This window comes from Lepus europaeus, chromosome 15 (assembly GCF_033115175.1).
Source record: "Lepus europaeus isolate LE1 chromosome 15, mLepTim1.pri, whole genome shotgun sequence".
Taxonomy (NCBI): Eukaryota; Metazoa; Chordata; class Mammalia; order Lagomorpha; family Leporidae; genus Lepus; species Lepus europaeus.
In genome coordinates, this window is record NC_084841.1 from 27,852,795 (window position 1) to 27,871,771 (window position 18,977).

An 18,977-nucleotide genomic window follows, 5' to 3' on the forward strand; every position below is an offset into this window, starting at 1 on the left:
ACAGATCTTATTGGCTCTAAGCTGAAAAGCCCTTCACTCAGCCCAACTTCCAAAGTGACCACTGCAGCTGAGGGGATGGTCAAGTAGGGTCAGCAACATTGAAGGCAGAACTGTAAATTTCTTGTTAGAGATGCCCCCTGCCTTTACCTGGCCAGCTCTCCTCCCAGGCCAACCAAGTAATGAAAGTCAACAGAGTGCCTTCCCCTAGGAGGTTCACACCTCCCTTAGGATATACCCCATGTGAAGAGATAGGTCTGGGCCTCTTAACTTACAAGGCCTAAAGCCCACCAGATTATTATCAAGCCCCTTCTATCAGGTTCTATTTGCCTCTCAATCAGAAAACTTCATTGTAGCTTAGACAGCACCTTTCTTAGCTCCTCTAATAATGACTCTGTCCTTTGTTCTAGGCCCTGTCTAGCGTACTTGGGCCTCATTCCTTTGTAATCATAACCTCTACTCTACCACCAATGGCTCTACTCCCAACCTGTGTGTACTGATGGTCCTCTTCTCCACTTAATGCTGTATAATTGTTCAAACCTGGTAAATGCCATTCTTAGGATCATTGGTTACTATCCTCACCCTGTCTTTTATGACCTTGTCTAAATATGATAGAGTCGGTAAACTTGGAAGGCTTCCATAGCCTTGGCAACTCATGACGACAGCCTAGGATGGTTACTGGCGCTATAAACTAGAGTGTCAATTTGTTGGGTCAACAACAGGAGCCACTGTGCACTTGCTCCTCATGTGGGATCTCTGTCCTTAATGTGCTGTACATTTTGATTTAATGCTATTACTAGTACTCAAACAGTATGTTTCACTTTGAGTTTATGTGTGGATGCAAACTGTTGAAATCTTTATACTAAATTGATCTTCTGTATATAAAGAGAATTGAAAATGAATCTTGATGCAAATGGAAGGGGAGAGGGAGTGGGAGTGGGGAGGGTTGCGGGTGGGAGGGAAGTTATGGGAGGGGAAGCCATTGTAATCCATAAGCTGTACACTGGAAATTTATATTCATTAAATAAAAGTTAAAAAAAAAGAAAATTGAAAATGAATCTTGATGTGAATGGAAGGGGAAAGCGAGGGGAAAGGGGAGAGTTGCGGGTGGGAGGGAAGTTATGGGAGGGGGAAAACCATTGTAATCCATAAGCTGTACTTTGGAAATGTATATTCATTAAATAAAAGATTAAAAAAAACAAAATGGTTAATATGGTGAACTTTATGCTATGTGTATTTTACAAAATAAAAAAAAATGAAGGAGGTGCTTACTCTCAGATTCTGGTAAGCAAAGGGCCTGTGGTACCTCCCTAATAGTGAAGCGTCAGAGGTGCTGGCTTGCCTTATCCTGGTCTCACTTCTGCTGTCAGTAACACTTTCTCCATTCATTTATTAAGTCCTCAAATCAGTCTCTATACTGCGTGGACAAAGAGTATATGTAGCTACCATGGATGAATGTGGCATTATGACCTACATTTGCCCAAAAAAGTGAATGTTAAGTTTCCACTAATCCTAATGCTTATACATTACTGAGTAAACACCTAAGAAAGAATATTTTAAGTGAATTTACTGAAACAGAATCAATTAATGTAAATCTTAAATATCTATTGAGCAATGTCTGAGATAAAAAATCTGTGCAAATGTGCAGGTAAAATGTGTAGAACGAATCCTTTCCAGCAGTTTTCTAACCTCAGTGCCACTGGCATTTTGGGCCAGATGTTTCCTTGTTGTGGGGGCTGTGCTAGTTACTGTAGGATGCACAGTAGCATCTCTGCCTCCACCTACCACAAGTCAGTACCACCCTCTGCCCACCTGCAAGTTGAGAAATGTGAAATTGTCTAAACTTTGCCAAGTATCCTGTGGGGGACAAAATAGCCACCAGTTGGGAACTACAGCTTTCAGGTATCTTAAACATAGATACATGTTACCCAGTGACAATGACAACAAAGAAATTTATTTCTGTCCCATTATTTGCTAGTGTTGTCATTTTCTGTTGTGGGTTGTCACTGGATGAGAGCTGAGTGGACAGAAAATGTACTGTGGTAAAAACTGGTTGCTAATGAACTTCCATGGCCTGTCACCAACAATGTATGCTGAAGGGTTATACAGAAATTCTCCACGCACTTGTCTTATTCTGAAACATGCAGCCCGACACATTCTTTCACCAGAGATTTCTCTTCCAGAGTTAATGCAAATTTGATAACACTTATTGACTTCACTGCTTTAGTGAGCCCATTTGTTGAGAGAGAGAGAGAGAGAGAGAGAGAATCATATTCAATATAACAGTTGCTTGTTTCAGAATTTCTGTTGTTTTCATTGTTTGCTTTCAATTTATAAAACTTGAGGACAAGGCATTTCAAGGGGGAAAAACCCATGAAAATGAAGAATTAATCAGCATTTGGCATCTTAAAGACTTCATATCTCCACTAAATATACAGGATCAGAATTTATTTTATTCTTCCCTGCCAGAGAGATTACCTTTATTATTTTCTTAAACTAAGATCAAATTAAGTTTCTAATCCCATCTTCATTCCAGTTATTTGCTGGGGGAAGAAAATATTCTTCAAGCATATGTCAGTTGGTATTGGAAACTTTTCTAGTTTTTTAGGATCAATCATTGATAACATGCCAGTGGAAGTGATATGGAAGTGAATACTGTGATTTTCCTTGTTGTGATATGAAAGTGAATACTGTGATTTTCCTTGTTGTGTGGTGTTAGGCAAGTCAGAGAGACATGGGTAACTACTGTACAGGCTGTTACCCAAGGTAAGTGTGAGGCCAACTCCTAGGCAAGCCATCACTTTCCCTAGGATTTCCTTTGTCATCCTCATTAGATAATAAAAGCTGTTGTAGTAATGCCCAATTGGCGCTCCCTTCCATAGCTCAGCTGGTAGAGTGGAGGACTGTAGTGCTTCCCTGTGGGCAGAGTAACACCCAATTGCCCTGCAGCTTAATGTTAGCCAAGCAAAGCAAGAAGCATCTATCAGGTCCACTTTGTTGTGCTTTGCTAATGGATTCTCCAAAGATTGTCCTTGAGATCTTGACCTTCGGCCTGTTGCTCAAGTGATACTATTTACTCCACAATTCTTTTTTTTTTTTTTTTTTTTAACAGGCAGAGTGGATAGTGAGAGAAAGAGAGACAGAGAGAAAGGTCTTCCTTTTTGCCGTTGGTTCACCCTCCAATGGCCGCTGCGGCCGGCGCATCGCGCTGATCTGAAGCCAGGAGCCAGGTGCTTCTCCTGGTCTTCCATGCGGGTGCAGGGCCCAAGCACTTGGGCCATCCTCCACTGCCTTCCCGGGCCATAGCAGAGAGCTGGCCTGGAAGAAGGGCAACCGGGATAGAATCCGGTGCCCCAACCGGGACTAGAACCTGGTGTGCCGGCGCCGCAAGGCGGAGAATTAGCCTGTTAAGCCACGGCACCAGTCCGGAATTCTTATTTGTAAAATAATAGTTCAGACTTCTAGGAAGTACATGCATATGAGAATTGAGATTGGAGCAAATTAAATGGAGTGATTCCTGTGGATATGGAATCATATAAACCCCTTGGAGTGTTGCTTCTATATGGAGCAGATCTCTATTGAAAAGAAAGAAAAGAAATTTCAATTTGTCAAGTAAGAAGAGGACACGGATTGCACGGGGAGGGCAGGAGAGAAGAGTTGGTAAGGGAGGCACACACATAACATTCATGCTACATGCAGGGGACAGGAACAGGAGTCAAGGGAAGGCCAGAGGATTCAAGGATCTCAAACACTAGTCTGTCACGAATGACTCAATACAAATTATTTGAAATTCTTGCTTGACAATGAAATTGTGAATTATTTCATTTTTTGGGGGATCCATTCAAAAGCCAAGAAAACTCAAACTGAGTTTGACCACTGGTAAATACATAATGGAGTAACAAATTCCTCACTCACTCCCCCTCCCCTTACCTATGTAAGTCACATCCACATAACGTGGATCTGAAACACTGCTTCCCATCTGGTTGGTGGCATTCACTGTGATGATGTATATTGTCCATATGGAGGTGTGCTTCTTGCTAAAGTAACACGAGTTGGGACCACTGGTCTTGTAGTCTGGACACTCATGGGTGATTGTTTCTCTGCAATGAGTAAAATGTATTAGGAGTGAGTAAGAAAGTAATTGAAACAGTTTAGATTTTCTTAACAGATCAACCCCACTGATGTTTGGGGGTCAGAGAGTAGAAGTACAAAACTGGAGCTGAAGAATAGCTCCCTGGTTTCTGTGCTCTACTCATGTCAGCCAGGAGTGAGGGAGTGAGGGGGAGCGAGAGCGAGATTGAGAGAGTGCAAATGAGCTGGAGAAGGAATTAGAAAGGTGGTTTCTGGGACCCAGCTACTCTGCTTCTCATTAACCCTTTTCTTCTGTAGTTGTCTTGGTTGGCTTTGTGATATATTCCCCTTGCTCATAAACACTTTCAATGGCCAAGGCACTGCTATTTCTGGGGTGGGAAACTTGAACTTTAGCTTGAACACATATAATGGGGCTCTGTACAATGCAGCATTTTGGCATATGCATTTTAAATGTATACTTAAAAATATCAAGTTACACTTCATTTTAAAAGACTCAAATGGATGAAAACTGATGTTACTATATATTCAAATGTTCCAAGTCCGTCACAGAGTGGAGTGACCCTGGAAGGGGATATTTCAGGTGTCAAGTGGCACACTCAGCTGCTCCTCTGTTGACTTAGGAGCCTCAACTCCAGACACATCTTGGGTATGGAGGCGTGTTCAGCTTCAGTTGTCAGTTGGCATTCCTGAAATCTGTTTGCATGATGCCCCTTTGTATCCCAGATGGGAGGACAGCTTTGTGTACAATGGAGTGCAGTCATTAGAAAGCGGTGCAACTGTCATCACCAGAAACTGTTTTCTTGGGCGGGAGGCAGGAAACAGCTCTCCCAGGCTTTCCAGGATGTGCACCTCACAAAGTACTAATGCGAGGATGATCTCCTTTAATCTTCCTGGCAATCCAAGACCCACATGTGCCCTCTGGGAGATTGTGTGTCCTGGAACAGCAACTGGCCAAGAGAAAACCCTTACTTTCCTCACAAGGATCTTTTTTGGATATGCAAAAAATTGAAAACCTGGGGTACTATATTTGTCAAAAATCACATGATGATGCTTTGCAAAATCTTCTTATATGATGAAAGTAACATGTTTACTAAAAATGTATAAATGGTGCAAAGTTTGGAGATGAACATCTGAGATGAGCCAACACTCAGGAAAACAGACTGACCAGGAAAGACTGCTAATATTGTAGTGCCTCTGTGGCTGACCCACCTATGTATATGACAAGCTGTTGAAGGCCCTTAACATGAGAATACATATAATGGGGCTCTGTACAATGCAGCATCTTGGCATATGCATTTTAAATGTATACTTAAAAATATCAAGTTACACTTCATTTTTAAAAAGACTCAAATGGATAAAAACTGATGCCATGGAAACTGGACTTTCCTTTTAACAAGTGGTATGATGCTTTTTGATATAAATCCAGGCAAGGGTGGTAATTCTAACTCAGAACCAGTGTACTTTGGCCATAGGGTATGGATAGAAGAGAACTCTGTACCCTTCCTTGTGGTACATCAGTGTGTAATTGGTAGGAAGTCCTCCATCTGCTCCAGGCCTCCACCAGCAGGTGAATGTTTCCTTCTCAGGAGAGCGGCATTTGAAGATGAAAGGTTTTCCAGGAGGTGACTGCCCTGTAGAAAACCACAAGCTGTTGAAGTCAATATTGAGGTCCATTCAACTAATAGCCCATTTTTCTGGTTACCAAAGCAAATCTATGGGACTTGGCTCAGTGCTGAAGTCTCAGGGTGAGTCAGCCTACGGGTGTGGTACTCAGAAATGTTGAGGTATCAGCACCTGGGTGTTGGCATGGCTCTCAGAGAGACAGAGTTTTGTGGTAGAGTGTGTGTACTTTGAGATGGAGGTACCAACAGCCTCTCTCAGCACCAGTGCTGATACACTCCCCAAGCATAAGGATGGCCAAAGAATTGTCCCTGGGTATCGGCAGCCTATGGATGCTTTGTCAATCAACAGCTTGCTCTCTGCCCACACCCCCTAGTTTCCTAATTTCCACCTTTCTGCCATTTCCACGTAACTAACCTGGCCTCTGTTTCTGATCTTGTTTCTGATCACCATATCACTGAGGGACCCTTTGCGCATCCTCAGCTGATCTTCTCCCCTCCCCTCCCCTTCCCTCCCCTCCCCTCCCCTCTCCTCTCCTCTTCTCCTGTTTCCCTCCACCTAGCCCTGATTTCAATCAGTTTTGACTCTGTGACCAGTTTCACAGTCTAAATCCCCACCCTCTCGTTCCCCATTTTAAATTGTCATACAATAATTGTATATATTTGTGGAGTACATTGTGACATTGCACTATATGTTCACAATATTTAATGATCAGATCAAGTTAATCAGCAAACATTTATTATTTGTCTTGGAAACATCCAAAATCCTCTCTTTGGGCTATTTTGAAATAATATACACAGATTATTATAACCAACATTCACCTTTCTGTGCTGTAGAACACCAGAACTTAACCCTCCTATTTAACTCTATGTAATCATGAACCAACTCTTCCCATTCCCGTTTCTGAATCCTGGGTTTCAGTTCCCCTCCCTCTCTTATTATTTCCCTTTCTCCCTGGGTATTTTGGTGGTGAGGTTGAAAGGGGCTTTCTTCTAATTACATCGATCTTTTTGGGTGGGAGGCAGGGTAAGAGGTAGGGGATAGGGTAGCTCTCCTATCTGTGAGTTACCATTGATATTTTAGATCTGGATCCAGGCCCAGGTTAGAAGCTGGAAGGTTTGAATGAGGGGCTATGGAGAATATAATGTCAAGGGGATATAATTTTTAGTTGCCTGCTCTCCAAAATTTTTGGCAAGCTGCTCCACCTTCCTCTGGCATGGTTGTCAGAGGCAAAGACAGAATAACCCTGGGAGTTTGGCTGGATGCTGCTGGGCTGGGGTGGCTGACCACACCCAACTCTGTAACTCCAGCTGCTCCTCCTTCCCTGGCAGGTGGGCACGGCATTTAGTTCAGGAAGTCATGAGCAGAATAGGGCACTTCCGATGTCCTCGGCAAGTTGGAGTTCTCTGCTTTCTCTCACATTTATTCCCTGTCCCTCACAGAGAATCCTAGGCCAGAACTTCTGGTTGAGCAAGTTAGGAGGAGACCTCTGTGAGGAGCACATGGCTGAGGAGAGGGGACTGCAGGCAAAGGTGGCCAGAAAGAACAGCATGAACTGTCATCATGTGGTGCTCAGGATGGGCCTGGGACACCAGGCTGGGACGGGGAGCAGGGACTTCATTCCTCCAGCTTCAGGCCCGCTGGGAACCCTCCCTGCCAGCTGGGAGCCGGCTCAGCCAACATTTTTTCATATTGCCCATCCTCTAAGGGAAGCCTCTGCAGGCTAGTATGTTGCTGGGAATCATGGCAAAATTACAAGTTTTGTTTTTTTTGTCATGGGTGGGAAGAAGTGTGTCAAGTTAAAAGTTTCTTTAATTCCAAATGCTATGGCTCAATCATGAGCACATTTGAAGCCAATTTGGACAATTGTTGATTACTGGAGTACAGAGAGTTTCTCTTATTGATTATTCTGACCTCTTCTTTCCTTTTTGTCTCTCTGAAAGCGTGTCTCTTATTTTACTGGTATTTAATAGTAACTTTAGGAGATTCAAGAAGAGGAGGGGAAGCTTGTAAAATTAAAATTAGTCAAATATTCAGTGCAGAATATTTAAGAGAGTTAAAATCAATAAACCGTCTAAATGCACAAAACTCAGGGATGGCCAGAGATACCACATCCACGTATGTCCACACATCCCATAGACTCTATGTCTGAAGTTCACACGTGCATACTCACAGAAATATCTACACACAGGGTCATACCTTTGGAAGAACATGGAAGAATATATATATATATATATGCATACATATAGACGCACATACATACATGTACATGTTGGGTATATATGGAGAAGTATCCACAATAAGTCACATGTAGGAGAGTTAAAATAAACATAGGCTCACAGAAGAATGCTCACCCAGAATGCACAGGGCTAGACATACAGAATTGTGTGCACACAGGCAAATACCCTGCCATTCAGTGGAGGACTTCATTTCCTGTTAGTACAGATAACAGAGTTGGTTGTACCTGTTTCCCACCATGTAACAGGTATCCTTTTTGCATCTTTTTATTGTTTTTCAAAGATGTCTCACATACATTATTTCATCTCAGGTGCAGGAAATATCACAGGCCTCACTTTGAAATTGGAGACCCAGAGTGATTAGATAGTTGGCTCAAGACCCCATAACTAGTAACTGGCAAAACCTGGACCGGAACTCAGGTCCTGTCATCCCAGGAGCTGTTTCATTGCCCTCCCCAAATGAGGAAGAAGGCAGACAGCAGACGGACAAGATACTGCATTGGTTTCATTACTTTTAGTGAAAAATATTGCAAATGATTTAATAGCAGGACATGACATAAACACAATTGTTTTTCATAACTGCATTGCAAGGAGACTGTGATGGATGCTCCCTCAAACCTCTTGACAAACACCCCGGGGGATGAAAGAGACCCAGGCAGTCTCTCACTTACCATTCAGAAGACGGATGTTGAGAAAAAGTAGCAGGAGGAAAACAATCACGGATGCCACATTTTCCTTCATGTTGGCTCCCTTTTCTTGCTCCAGGGAATGTATCAGAGATTCACTAAAAGAGAAGGCACCAGGCAAGTTTTGTAAAGTGACAGTCTGGTCAGGCACACACACCACTTTATTCTGCGTGTTTGCAACTGATTCTTGCTCCTTGCTTAATGTGAATGACAAAACAGGAGGAAAGGAATGTTGGAAAATGTAACACGGGATGGCTTGGCACAAAAGTATTGGTTCACACACGCTGGGAAAAATTCCACCACCAGAGGTCATCAGATGACAACATAGAGAGTTCAAGGGGAGCCACAGCCATTGGCTCCTTTGCACACACCGCAAAGAAAAATTGTTCTCTTCCCACCCAGCTGTCATCTAACAATATATCACCCATTTTCTGTGGCACGGATTGTGTGCCCTCCAAGAGAACCATTCCAGGAGGGCTCTGGCTTTGATCTACTGGCCAAAAATAATCACGCTGGAAAGTCAACACCCCAGGTCCCTACCTGCACCCCATTGATGCAGTCAAGCTAGGGAGCCTCCTCTGAAGACGCAGACTGAGAAGGTTTTAAGGGTCTTCTGGGCCATGCGCAGGACCATGAAGTGAATAATGCAACGAACTGTACTGAATTTCCACATGTTTTTTTTTTTTCTCTTTTAAAAAGCCCCAGAAATAGGAGAAAATAAACTGCAGTAATAATTTGAATCCCATGGGTACAGAGTATTAAGTAGATTTTGAACCTGCAGGGATTATGAGTTTTGAGCAATTTATTATTAATATCATTATTATTGCCCTTGGAACAACTTTCAAAGCCTTGAAATGGCCTTCTAAGAAAAAAGGATTTTTAAAGACATTTGGTGGGGGGTAAAGCCTCATTAGTGTTACTGGACTTCAGACAACTCTTAGAAAACAATGGATTTGATGAATTAAGTGTAAATTCTCAGAAATGTGTGGCTTAAACTTTTTTCTTTAGGCTTTATTGCTTTTTAAAGCAAGAGAAGAACAACCAGAGGGCAAGTCAGCCCATCCTGGGACATCTGAAATAATCCTGTTGTTTGATGAGCCTCTACAAAGTCCAGCCTGTGCCCATTCTTCCTGACCAGAGGGTGGCTCTCCATGGGCCAGCTTCACATCACTCAACTGGCAATTTCTCGAAGGCTTTTTCCACTTGCCAATACTCCCACTGAGACATAGTCATAGAAATCGTGGTGATCATACAGGCTTGGGGCATGTAGGTTCCATCAAATATCTCTGTTATATTGAGGCTCCCATTCAGTAATGGATCTTCACCCTCTTACAGATTCTTTGAGTAGAATGTTCTTTGGGGACCTGCTACTCACTGTTCCAAGATTGTTCCCAAATGCTCCTCCAGGGTTATACATACCAAGCCTCTTTCTTCATCTAACCCTTCAGGATCATACAATTTAAGACAAGTGATCAAAGGCTCCTAGTGTCTATCACTTCTGCCATATCTGCTTTGGTCTGGATCAGGCACTGGGCCTTCATCATTTAAATTTTATTTTTTTTTCTCTCACATCAGTCTATGAGTATGTTTTTACCCTCCCTTTCTAACAGGTAGGTTTTGTAAATATCAGTTGCAAGGCCACAAGAAAGAGAAATCTGGTGAACCTAAGAGCATCTGATAAGTCACCCTGATTGTGAGCAGTCTTTAATGGTTGGTACAATTATTCCCCCTTCTGTGGGACAGTGGAGACAGAGACACAGACCCATCATGAATCATAAGTAAAGTCTTGTGCACCATAGTCCTGAGCAAGAACAGGAGTGCCAGGGCTGAGAAGCTATCCTAGCTACTTCCCTAATAAAAATCCCTGCATCACAAACACTCAATTATCCATCTTCATTAGGTACATGTAACCCTAGAGGTATTTCTTGCTCTGGCAATTTGGCTTGAAGATAGGGTTCCATCCACTGGCTGAAGTTGTTCTATATTCCATTATTGAAGCTTCCATACTCTTTTGGACATTGCATCAAAATGCTAGAGATCAACATTCTATAAATCACATCTATTAAGTAAGGTCAGATACTCTCAGGATAGCTCTGCCAAATCAGGGTTCCACAAGTTTTGAGAAGAAATACTGACATGGGGAGTTAGAGTGAGGCAGGCAGGAATATATCTTGTCTTCTGTTTATTCTGTCTTATGCTTTGGTCCTGGATCAAAGAAACTCTGCTAACTTAAGTTTTTTTTTCTACAAAAATGGCTCCAGGAAGCATTTTATGTACTAAAAGGAAGAAAATTTTCTCTGGGATTTCCTGAGACATATCCTGGAATCTGGTCACTACCATGTATATTCTAATACCTAAAATTCCTTTGCCCAGAAATTAGACATACATACTCATAGCAGTTTTGTTGTGTTTCAGTAACGATTTCCCAACTCCTCCTGCAGCTTACACTCAACAGGCACAAACAGTGGGATAAATAAACCTCCAGAGAGAAAGACAATGGCAACTGCTCACCTCAAAGGAAGCTGTGTTCAATGTCAACCCTTATCATACATCGCAGTATTCCCAGGGCCAGGCACCTCTTGCTTTTGCGATCACCATGCTTGATGGCTGGCAAACATGAGGCATGTGATAATCCTGTTTATGTCTTTCTGAGTCCACCCTCTATTACAAGTAAGCTCTTGATCAAGGGCAAGCATGGCTCTCCTTAGTCACCCCAACTGGGACTGAACAGCCAACAATGCTCCATAGCTTGCCTTTCAAGTTGGAGCAGCAAATGGTATAAATATTTGGAGGCCAGCGAACAAAAAGTTGCCTCTACACACTCAACCCCAGGACAAAACAATTATCTTGGGTTTTACTCCTCTCTCATTCCCTGGCATGACTATGGTTTGAAAATGTGCGACTTGGATCTATAGAGCAGTTTATAGGAAGCCCACAGACCCACACCTTACCCCTGACTCATGCCTTTGAGTCCTTGATTCTGAATCTCAAAGACTCTCCCATCTTGATGCTTCTCCCCTTTACCCTGTTCAAATATATATATATATATATTTTTTTTACCTTATTTCCACCATGCTATGTCCAACTGTGAATGAGCTCTGGGAAAATCACCTTGGTGTCCTGCATCAAAGCTTATCCTATTTTGACCCTGTCTTTCCCAAAAGCATCCCTTCATTATTGTCCTCCATTAAGTCAAGTCTCTTCCACAGAGGACAACTGTTGAGAAAGAGGTCATGGCAATCCATACCATGGAAGCTTACCCTTTTGAGAAACTAGAGCCTTCTCCCCAGTTGGAAAACAAGGGCCATAGTCCCATGGTCTGGGTTGATTTCACTTTTAACACTAGGAGGGCATGCCAAAGGAGAGGAGGCAGTGTGATCTTCTGAGAGTTAACAATGACAGGCCTGAGTTCCCAAAGTACCTCTCACCACTATCAATCCTTCCTCCTTTGGATAAAACAAAGTAGGCTTTGACTGCATGTTCTGGTCCATCCTGATCCAGAACCAATACTGAATGACAATAATCTCAGCTTTCTATTTGTGGTACTTGCTCCACAGATTTACTATTGGGTAATTCCTGAGTGAGTAGTCTACACCTTCTTCTATGTTATCTGCTACTGTAGCCCCAATGTTTGACTCTAGAAATGGATATGACACCCTAGGCAGGGGTTCTGAGAACACTTTTAGCTCTTGCTATCCCAATTCCTCAGTGGCCAAGCAGGGCCCAATTCAAGGTTTTCTTAAAGACTGTCACACAAATAGCATGCACAAATACTAACTCAATCCAATAGCTGTCACCAAATCAATATAATCCATTTTCCAAACCAAGGCAAGACACAGAACACTAATAGTACCCCAGAAATCCAACTCATGCTTCCTCCCAATCTCTATCCACCCTTTCTGATAGAAGTCACTCTCGCTGCTTCTAACATCGCAGAAAACTTTTGTCTACTTTTGAGCTTTATGTACTTAGAATTATACAGCATGCATTTTTGGAGTGTGTGTATCTGGATTCTCTCATTCCACATTGTTGAATGAGTCATCCTTGTTAGCCCATGCAGTTTTGCATAATTTATTTTCATCTCATTTCATTCATCTTCATTCATATTACATTGAATGAAACACCATAATTTATTTATTCATTCTACTGTTGGCAGACATTTGACAAACTCTAGGTTTTTTATTTAAGACATATTAAGACTTGGACTTTAGGGATGCCCTACACATCTCATAATCACTTTATGTTCATTGCTAACTTTGGTTCTTTAAAATAATTAGTGCATTGCCTGCCATATTGCCTATTAACCCAAATTAAATTTCAAGTGCCTTTCTTGTTTTAAAAATGCAAAAAGTCTCATTGAGCAAACAAATTTTGAATATAAAGATCCATCATTTTAATTGTTGAGCCCCAAATTAGGTGCTTTCCTTGGGTTCCTCTAGCTACTGGTCTGCTTGCCTGCTGTACTCCACTTTAGGCCCGAGGCTAAAATAACAGGGAGAGAAGCCCATATGTACTCTTTGATTTCCAGGAGTCTGGCTTTTCTTTTCAATACAGAATGGCAACATTTTGTTCAGAAAACAAAGGATATAACCTGCTCAGGGTAGGGTGTGGAATAGGAAGGATTAGCTATTTCACACCAGGGTAAAGATTAAGATTGTTATACAAGCTCTGCCCAAAGCCAAGAGTCAATGATTATATAGGCTGAATAAATGAATCAATGAAAGTGAAAAAAAAATAATCAAAACAGAACAAGACTCTTAAGCTATGGGCCAAAACTCTATGGGCAGGGTTGGTCCTATGGCATTAATATTAAATAGTAGATTTAGAGACAGAATAGTTTTCTGTCTTTAATAGCAGAATCTGAAGAAATTTTAAGTAGAGTTTTCTCTTCTTTCATGCATACATTGACAGTTGGGTATGTAGTTTCAAGAGAACCCTGGCCCAAAGGTGAGAGATGATGATTCTAGCATTGGGCAAACATGTATCCACAGCATTGAATGTTTATGTGCCTGCAGTACAGGCAGTATATTTACACATTTGTCTGTGAATGTTCTCAGGAAGACCTTGGCTCATGTGGTCATCTATTATTGTTATTATTGTTAATCACCACTTGTATGAGTCAGCTTTTAATCATTTTAACAAATACCTGAGAGGAGTAACTTAGGAAAGAAGTTTGGTTTCAGCTCATTGTTTTGGAGGTTCATGGTCCATGATCAAGTTGCCTTATTAGTCTGGACACTAATGAGGGTGGAGGTTAGCTATGGTGGAGTATGTGGAGGAACAACCACATGGTAAGCCGGAAGTAGAGAGACAGAGAGTAGGCTCATTTTTCACCCTCTATACGGATTCTCCTTAGACTGCAACAGTGATCTAGTCACAGGGCCCAATAACCTAATCCAATCTAATTACATTCTAAGGCCCCACTTTCAGACATCATAACTGGATTAAATTCCATCCTTAATCCATTAACAGGAGACTTGGAGGATCAAGCCCTAATATATCGGCCTTTGGTTGACAAACAGTCTATTACCCAAATGACAGCACAATAATTAATTTACAATTTGTTGCTTCTTGAGCAAGTTTTTATCATATTTTTTGTTTTGAGATACAGTTTGGTGGGGAACACCTGGAACTTCCTACATGGAAATTATTTCTATATAAAACACTCATTACTTTAGAATCTGGTAGTCAGAACATCATGGTGTGTGGGTTATCACAAATAGTATAGCAACTGCTGTCAAATGTCAACCTCTGATTTCAGACACCCCCCCCCCCACCCCCGCTCTGCTCTGTGAGATGCATCAATGTGCACAGTGAGGGCTGTATTCTGTAAGATGAAGATGATTAGCAGAGATAGCACTTGTCCAAACAGGAGCTGATTCAGGATTTGAACTGCACTGGGGGGACCACTGCAGAAGGTTTCCTGGCTGTAACCTAATCAGGGTAAGCCACCACACTGTGATGGATGTGCCTTTGCACTGGAGTCTTTTTAACAAAGCGGAATGCTTCCCCATGGCTGGAGGCATCACTTCCAAATCCAGTCTCTACTCCCTCAGCACAGCACACCAGCAACATGCTTTATGTGAGAGAGTCTTGTTTTCACTTAGCCCTTTTGGCTTAAAGTCATGAATAGGAACTGGGTGAGTTTCAATTCATCCTGGACAGTACGCACCTCGGACAGATGGTGGAAAATCCACATTGGCCTAGTACCTCATGATACCATCAATCAATTAACAACAATTTAAAGAGGCACTCCTAAGTTGTACATTATGTTTTGTATTTACAAAGCTGTTCCACTAACATCAGTGATTTTCCATCCATCATTCACCTTACAACCAGGTACCTATTTTTGTGCCCTATCCCTACAGATTCTGATTAATTGGCACAGAGTTGGTCCACTTAGACGTGAGCATTTAAAATAAAGCTCTAACTTGTAGCTGGGGTTAGGAACTACTGATTGATAACATACAATGTCTCACTAGGAGACTCCACAGATAGAAGAGGAAACTGTGACCCAGGCAAGGAGCACCTCTGTCCATAATGGTGCACTGAACACAGCAGAGCAGAAACTTTGGCCTTTGATCTTTGACCTCAGAGTCCTAGTTCAAATCAACACCAAAGTCAAAGCTAAAATGGAAAAACTTTTGTTTACATGGTCATCTACAGTTTATAAATCACTGGTACATCATCACATTTTTTTCTTACAATTTTCTGTATAGCATGAAAAGCAGCTGCTATTACTATCACTACAACTTTATTGCATCCATTTCACAGAGAAGAAAATGGAGGCTCAAGAGACTCAGTGGTTTAAACCAACCACATTATGTAGAAAACCTCCAATGTGCTCAGAACTGTGGTCATAAAATCAGCAAAGCCTTGTATAGTCCACATTACCTATCAGAGGCTTTGTTAACTCTTCATCCTTACAAGAAGTTGAGTATAGGGTACTATTATTACTCCACCATCTAGAGACAGATACTAAGGTCCAGAGAAGCTCTAGGAGTTGTTCAGGGTCACACATCTATTGAGTGGTATATGGAAAGAGAGGAATGCAGCGTTCTACGCCATGAGATTTGTGTTGTTTAAGACCACTTGATATTCAAGGAACTCCAGAAGTGCAAACTCCAACCAGGCATTAGAGAGTAGGGGCAGGACACAGGACCTTGGGGCGACAGGTTCTGAGTCTTCTAAGGTATCCCTTTTCTTGACAGAGGGCTCTCCAAGGGCAACTCCCTTATCCAAAGTAGATCTAATGCTGGGTGCTGTGGGTGGGAATCCAGAGGGAATACCATGGGTATTCCTGGTACATTGTTTCTGGAGTCTGTTCTGGGCCCACTGTCCAACTCAGATGAAATGAGTCAAAATCTATAGAGGGTATGGTCTATAAAAGGAGGTTTTGAACAAACTTTCATATGATTCTTATTTAAGGAGAAGTTTGAGAAACCAGCTGAAGCTGAAAGGAGTGGGGAAGGAAAGTGCTGGTGGAAGGAGGAGAGTGGCTATCTTTCCTTGGGAATGCTGCATTTAGAACTTCAATGGAGGCAGAGTGTGAGCTCATTGTATTATTCTTCCCAACTATTTGCTCTCTCCAAGGCACAGGACTGTATATCTCTACTGCCATAGAACATACTCTTGCATCCTATTGGAGGAGTACACATCCCATCTCAATGACTTTGGAGGTGGACATATGAACAGCTTTGACCAATGGGATACAAATGGTTGCAATATTTTCTATGTGTATTGCCAAAGCACTAAACACAGTTGCATGGTTTGGCTTAGGAGCTTGTGTTCTTGTTCTCCATGTGGCCTCAAGGTATTGTCAATAGTGACAAGAGAAGACCGGTGAGATTTAGATGAGCTCAGTTGAGCTCAGCCTATCTTAGCAGAATCACTGCCAACCAACAATTAACCCAAAGTCCTTATGTAAAGTGAGTGAAAAGCAAATGCTATAAACCATTGTTTGTTACTATGGTAAAACTGACTAATACAGGCAAGAGTAGTAGGAAGAGAACATATGTTTTTGCAAGACTGTTCAAATAAGGTTATTTACTTATTGGGGAGTCTCTGTGCTGTGTGTGTGTGCAGTTCATTCAAACACAAAATGATTTCATTTTTCCATAAGAAAATCATTATTGTATTGGTACAACCTTGTGTATCATCTATATGTTAATTTCTAGAAACTTAGGCTTGGGATGTGAGGGTGTATTAGTCAGCTTTTTTATCACCTTAACTAAAGTATCTGAGAGAAGCTTCTTAGGAGGAAAAAGCTAATTTTAGCTTACAGTTTGGAGGATCAAATGGCTCCATTAGTTCAGCACCTGATTGGGGCTGGCAATGGTAGAGGTGTGCAGAGGAATGACCATATGGTGAAGCAGGAAGCAGAGAGACAAATGATAAGCCAAGCTTGGCTTAAATAACTAATCCTCTCATGAAAGCCACCTTCCAGGGAAAAGCCCCTAATAACCTGAAGACTTGCCACTGGCCTCACCTCCTAGCCACCATAATTAGATTAAATCTCCATTGTAATGCATCAACCATTAGCATTAAACCATCAACCATTAACCTAAAACTCTGGGGGTTACACATCTCTGAGTTTGGGAAACCAAGTTCCATTTAATCCATAACAGAGAGTTAAAGTTAAAATAAAAAAATAAAGAAACATGAAATATTGGGCAGGCATTGTGGGGCAGTGGGTTGGGCTGCCTGGATCCCATATCATGACAGTTCCTGAGCACTTCCAGTCCAGCAGTGAGTCATGCCATGTGCTTGTGTTCCTATCACTCACATGGGAGACCTGGATAGAATTCCTGGTTCCTGGCTTTGGCCTGGCTTAGCCTTGGCTGTTGCAGGCATTTAGGGAGTGAACCAGTGGATGGGTGATTTCTCTCTCTCTCTCTCCCCTCCATCACTCTGCCTTTCAAATAAGTAAATAAATCTTAAAAAAAAGAAATAAGAAATTTTGAATCCGAAACATGTATCTGAAAGGAGTCAAAAGACTTGAAAGATATTCTGATCTACTTCTCGGTATTACATATGAAGAAACTGAGGCAAAGTTCCTCTTCCTCCATATAACACTCTCCAGCCATGTGACCTTGAACTACTCATAGAAATCCCCTGGGCCTCAGTACCCTTGACTATAACATGGGGATGATTAATAGTACCTACACTTCAGGCTTGAGTGGGAGTGAAGTCAGTTAACCAGATGATACTTGGCATGAACTGCCTTGGCCAAGTGCTTGATGGGAGAATGTTTGGAGCTTGAAGGCCAAACTGTGCACATCTAAGAGCTGGAAAGTCCAAGAAGAAATTACCAAGAATGTGTCAAAGGCATTTCTCCTCTATATTTCCTGCTTTTTCCCTACCACTTTGGTAAAATCCATATGAGTTCATTTGTAGGAGTAGGAAAAACTTCCAATGCTCATTAGAATTTGGTTCTTCTTTTTTGTCCACACAATTTAAGTTCACTTAATTGCTTCTCTAGTAGTTAGATGGGTTCAAGTCATTGAACTGTACCTTCTGAACATAGGCAAAATAATAGATTTCTAATCTAGTACTAGTCTTTAACCCTGCTATCTCCTCCATTATTGGTCACAGGAAGGCAAAGTTCTGAGCCTCTAGACTTGAAGGCTCCAAGAGCTCTGTATAACCAAAAATGAGAGGCTCTTGCAGTCCATGCTGCAAGTCCATGCTCTTTTTCTAAGAGAGCACTTGGCCTTAAACTCTGCATTCTTTCTTGCCATTAATAATAGACCCTTTATGTTACTGAGTAATATGTACATGGGTACTTTAAACAGTTCATAGCATCTTAAAGAGAAATCAAAATGAAATCTTGGAAATGAAGAATTCAATAGAACAAATAAAATGTGCAGTGGAAAGCCTTAACAACAGAACCAGTGAAGCAGAAGAAAGAATATCCAACTTAGAAGGCAAATCACAGGAAATTACACAGTCAAACCAAAAGCAACAAGAAGAAATCAGAAAACTAAAAACACTGTTGGGAATCTACAAGATACTATCAAATGACACAACATATGGGTTCTAGGAGTTCTTGAAGGCATGGAAAGAGAGAAAGGATTAGAAGACCTTTTTAGTGAAATAATAACAAAAAAATTCCCTAATTTGGAGAAAGAAAGGGACATCCAGATACAGGAAGCACATAGAACTTCTAATAGACATGACTAGAAAAGATTTTCACAACAACACACTGTAATCAAACTTTCCACAGTGAAACATAAAGAAAAGGTTCTAAAATGTACACAAGAGAAGTGGCAGATTACTTTCAGAGGATCTCCAGTTAGTAGACTTCTCATTAGAAACCCTACAGGCTAGGAGAGAATGGCAAGCT

General features: G+C 41.6%; 1 protein-coding gene across 3 annotated transcripts in view; it reads right to left on the bottom strand.

Moving 5' to 3' along the window:
* Nucleotides 1-18,977, bottom strand: part of PRLR (prolactin receptor) — a 201,165-nt gene that overhangs the window by 19,220 nt on the left and 162,968 nt on the right. For 2 of the 3 annotated variants that reach the window (XM_062211716.1, XM_062211718.1), the window contains 3 exons: nucleotides 8,618-8,730; nucleotides 5,588-5,720; nucleotides 3,928-4,097 (listed from right to left, as the gene is read on the bottom strand). In XM_062211716.1, the coding sequence (XP_062067700.1) occupies nucleotides 3,928-4,097; nucleotides 5,588-5,720; nucleotides 8,618-8,687 (373 nt within the window). In that variant the 5' untranslated portion in view covers nucleotides 8,688-8,730. Of the gene's footprint in view, nucleotides 1-3,927; nucleotides 4,098-5,587; nucleotides 5,738-8,617; nucleotides 8,731-18,977 lie in introns of those variants that run through there. The other variant, XM_062211719.1, reaches the window with a different exon arrangement.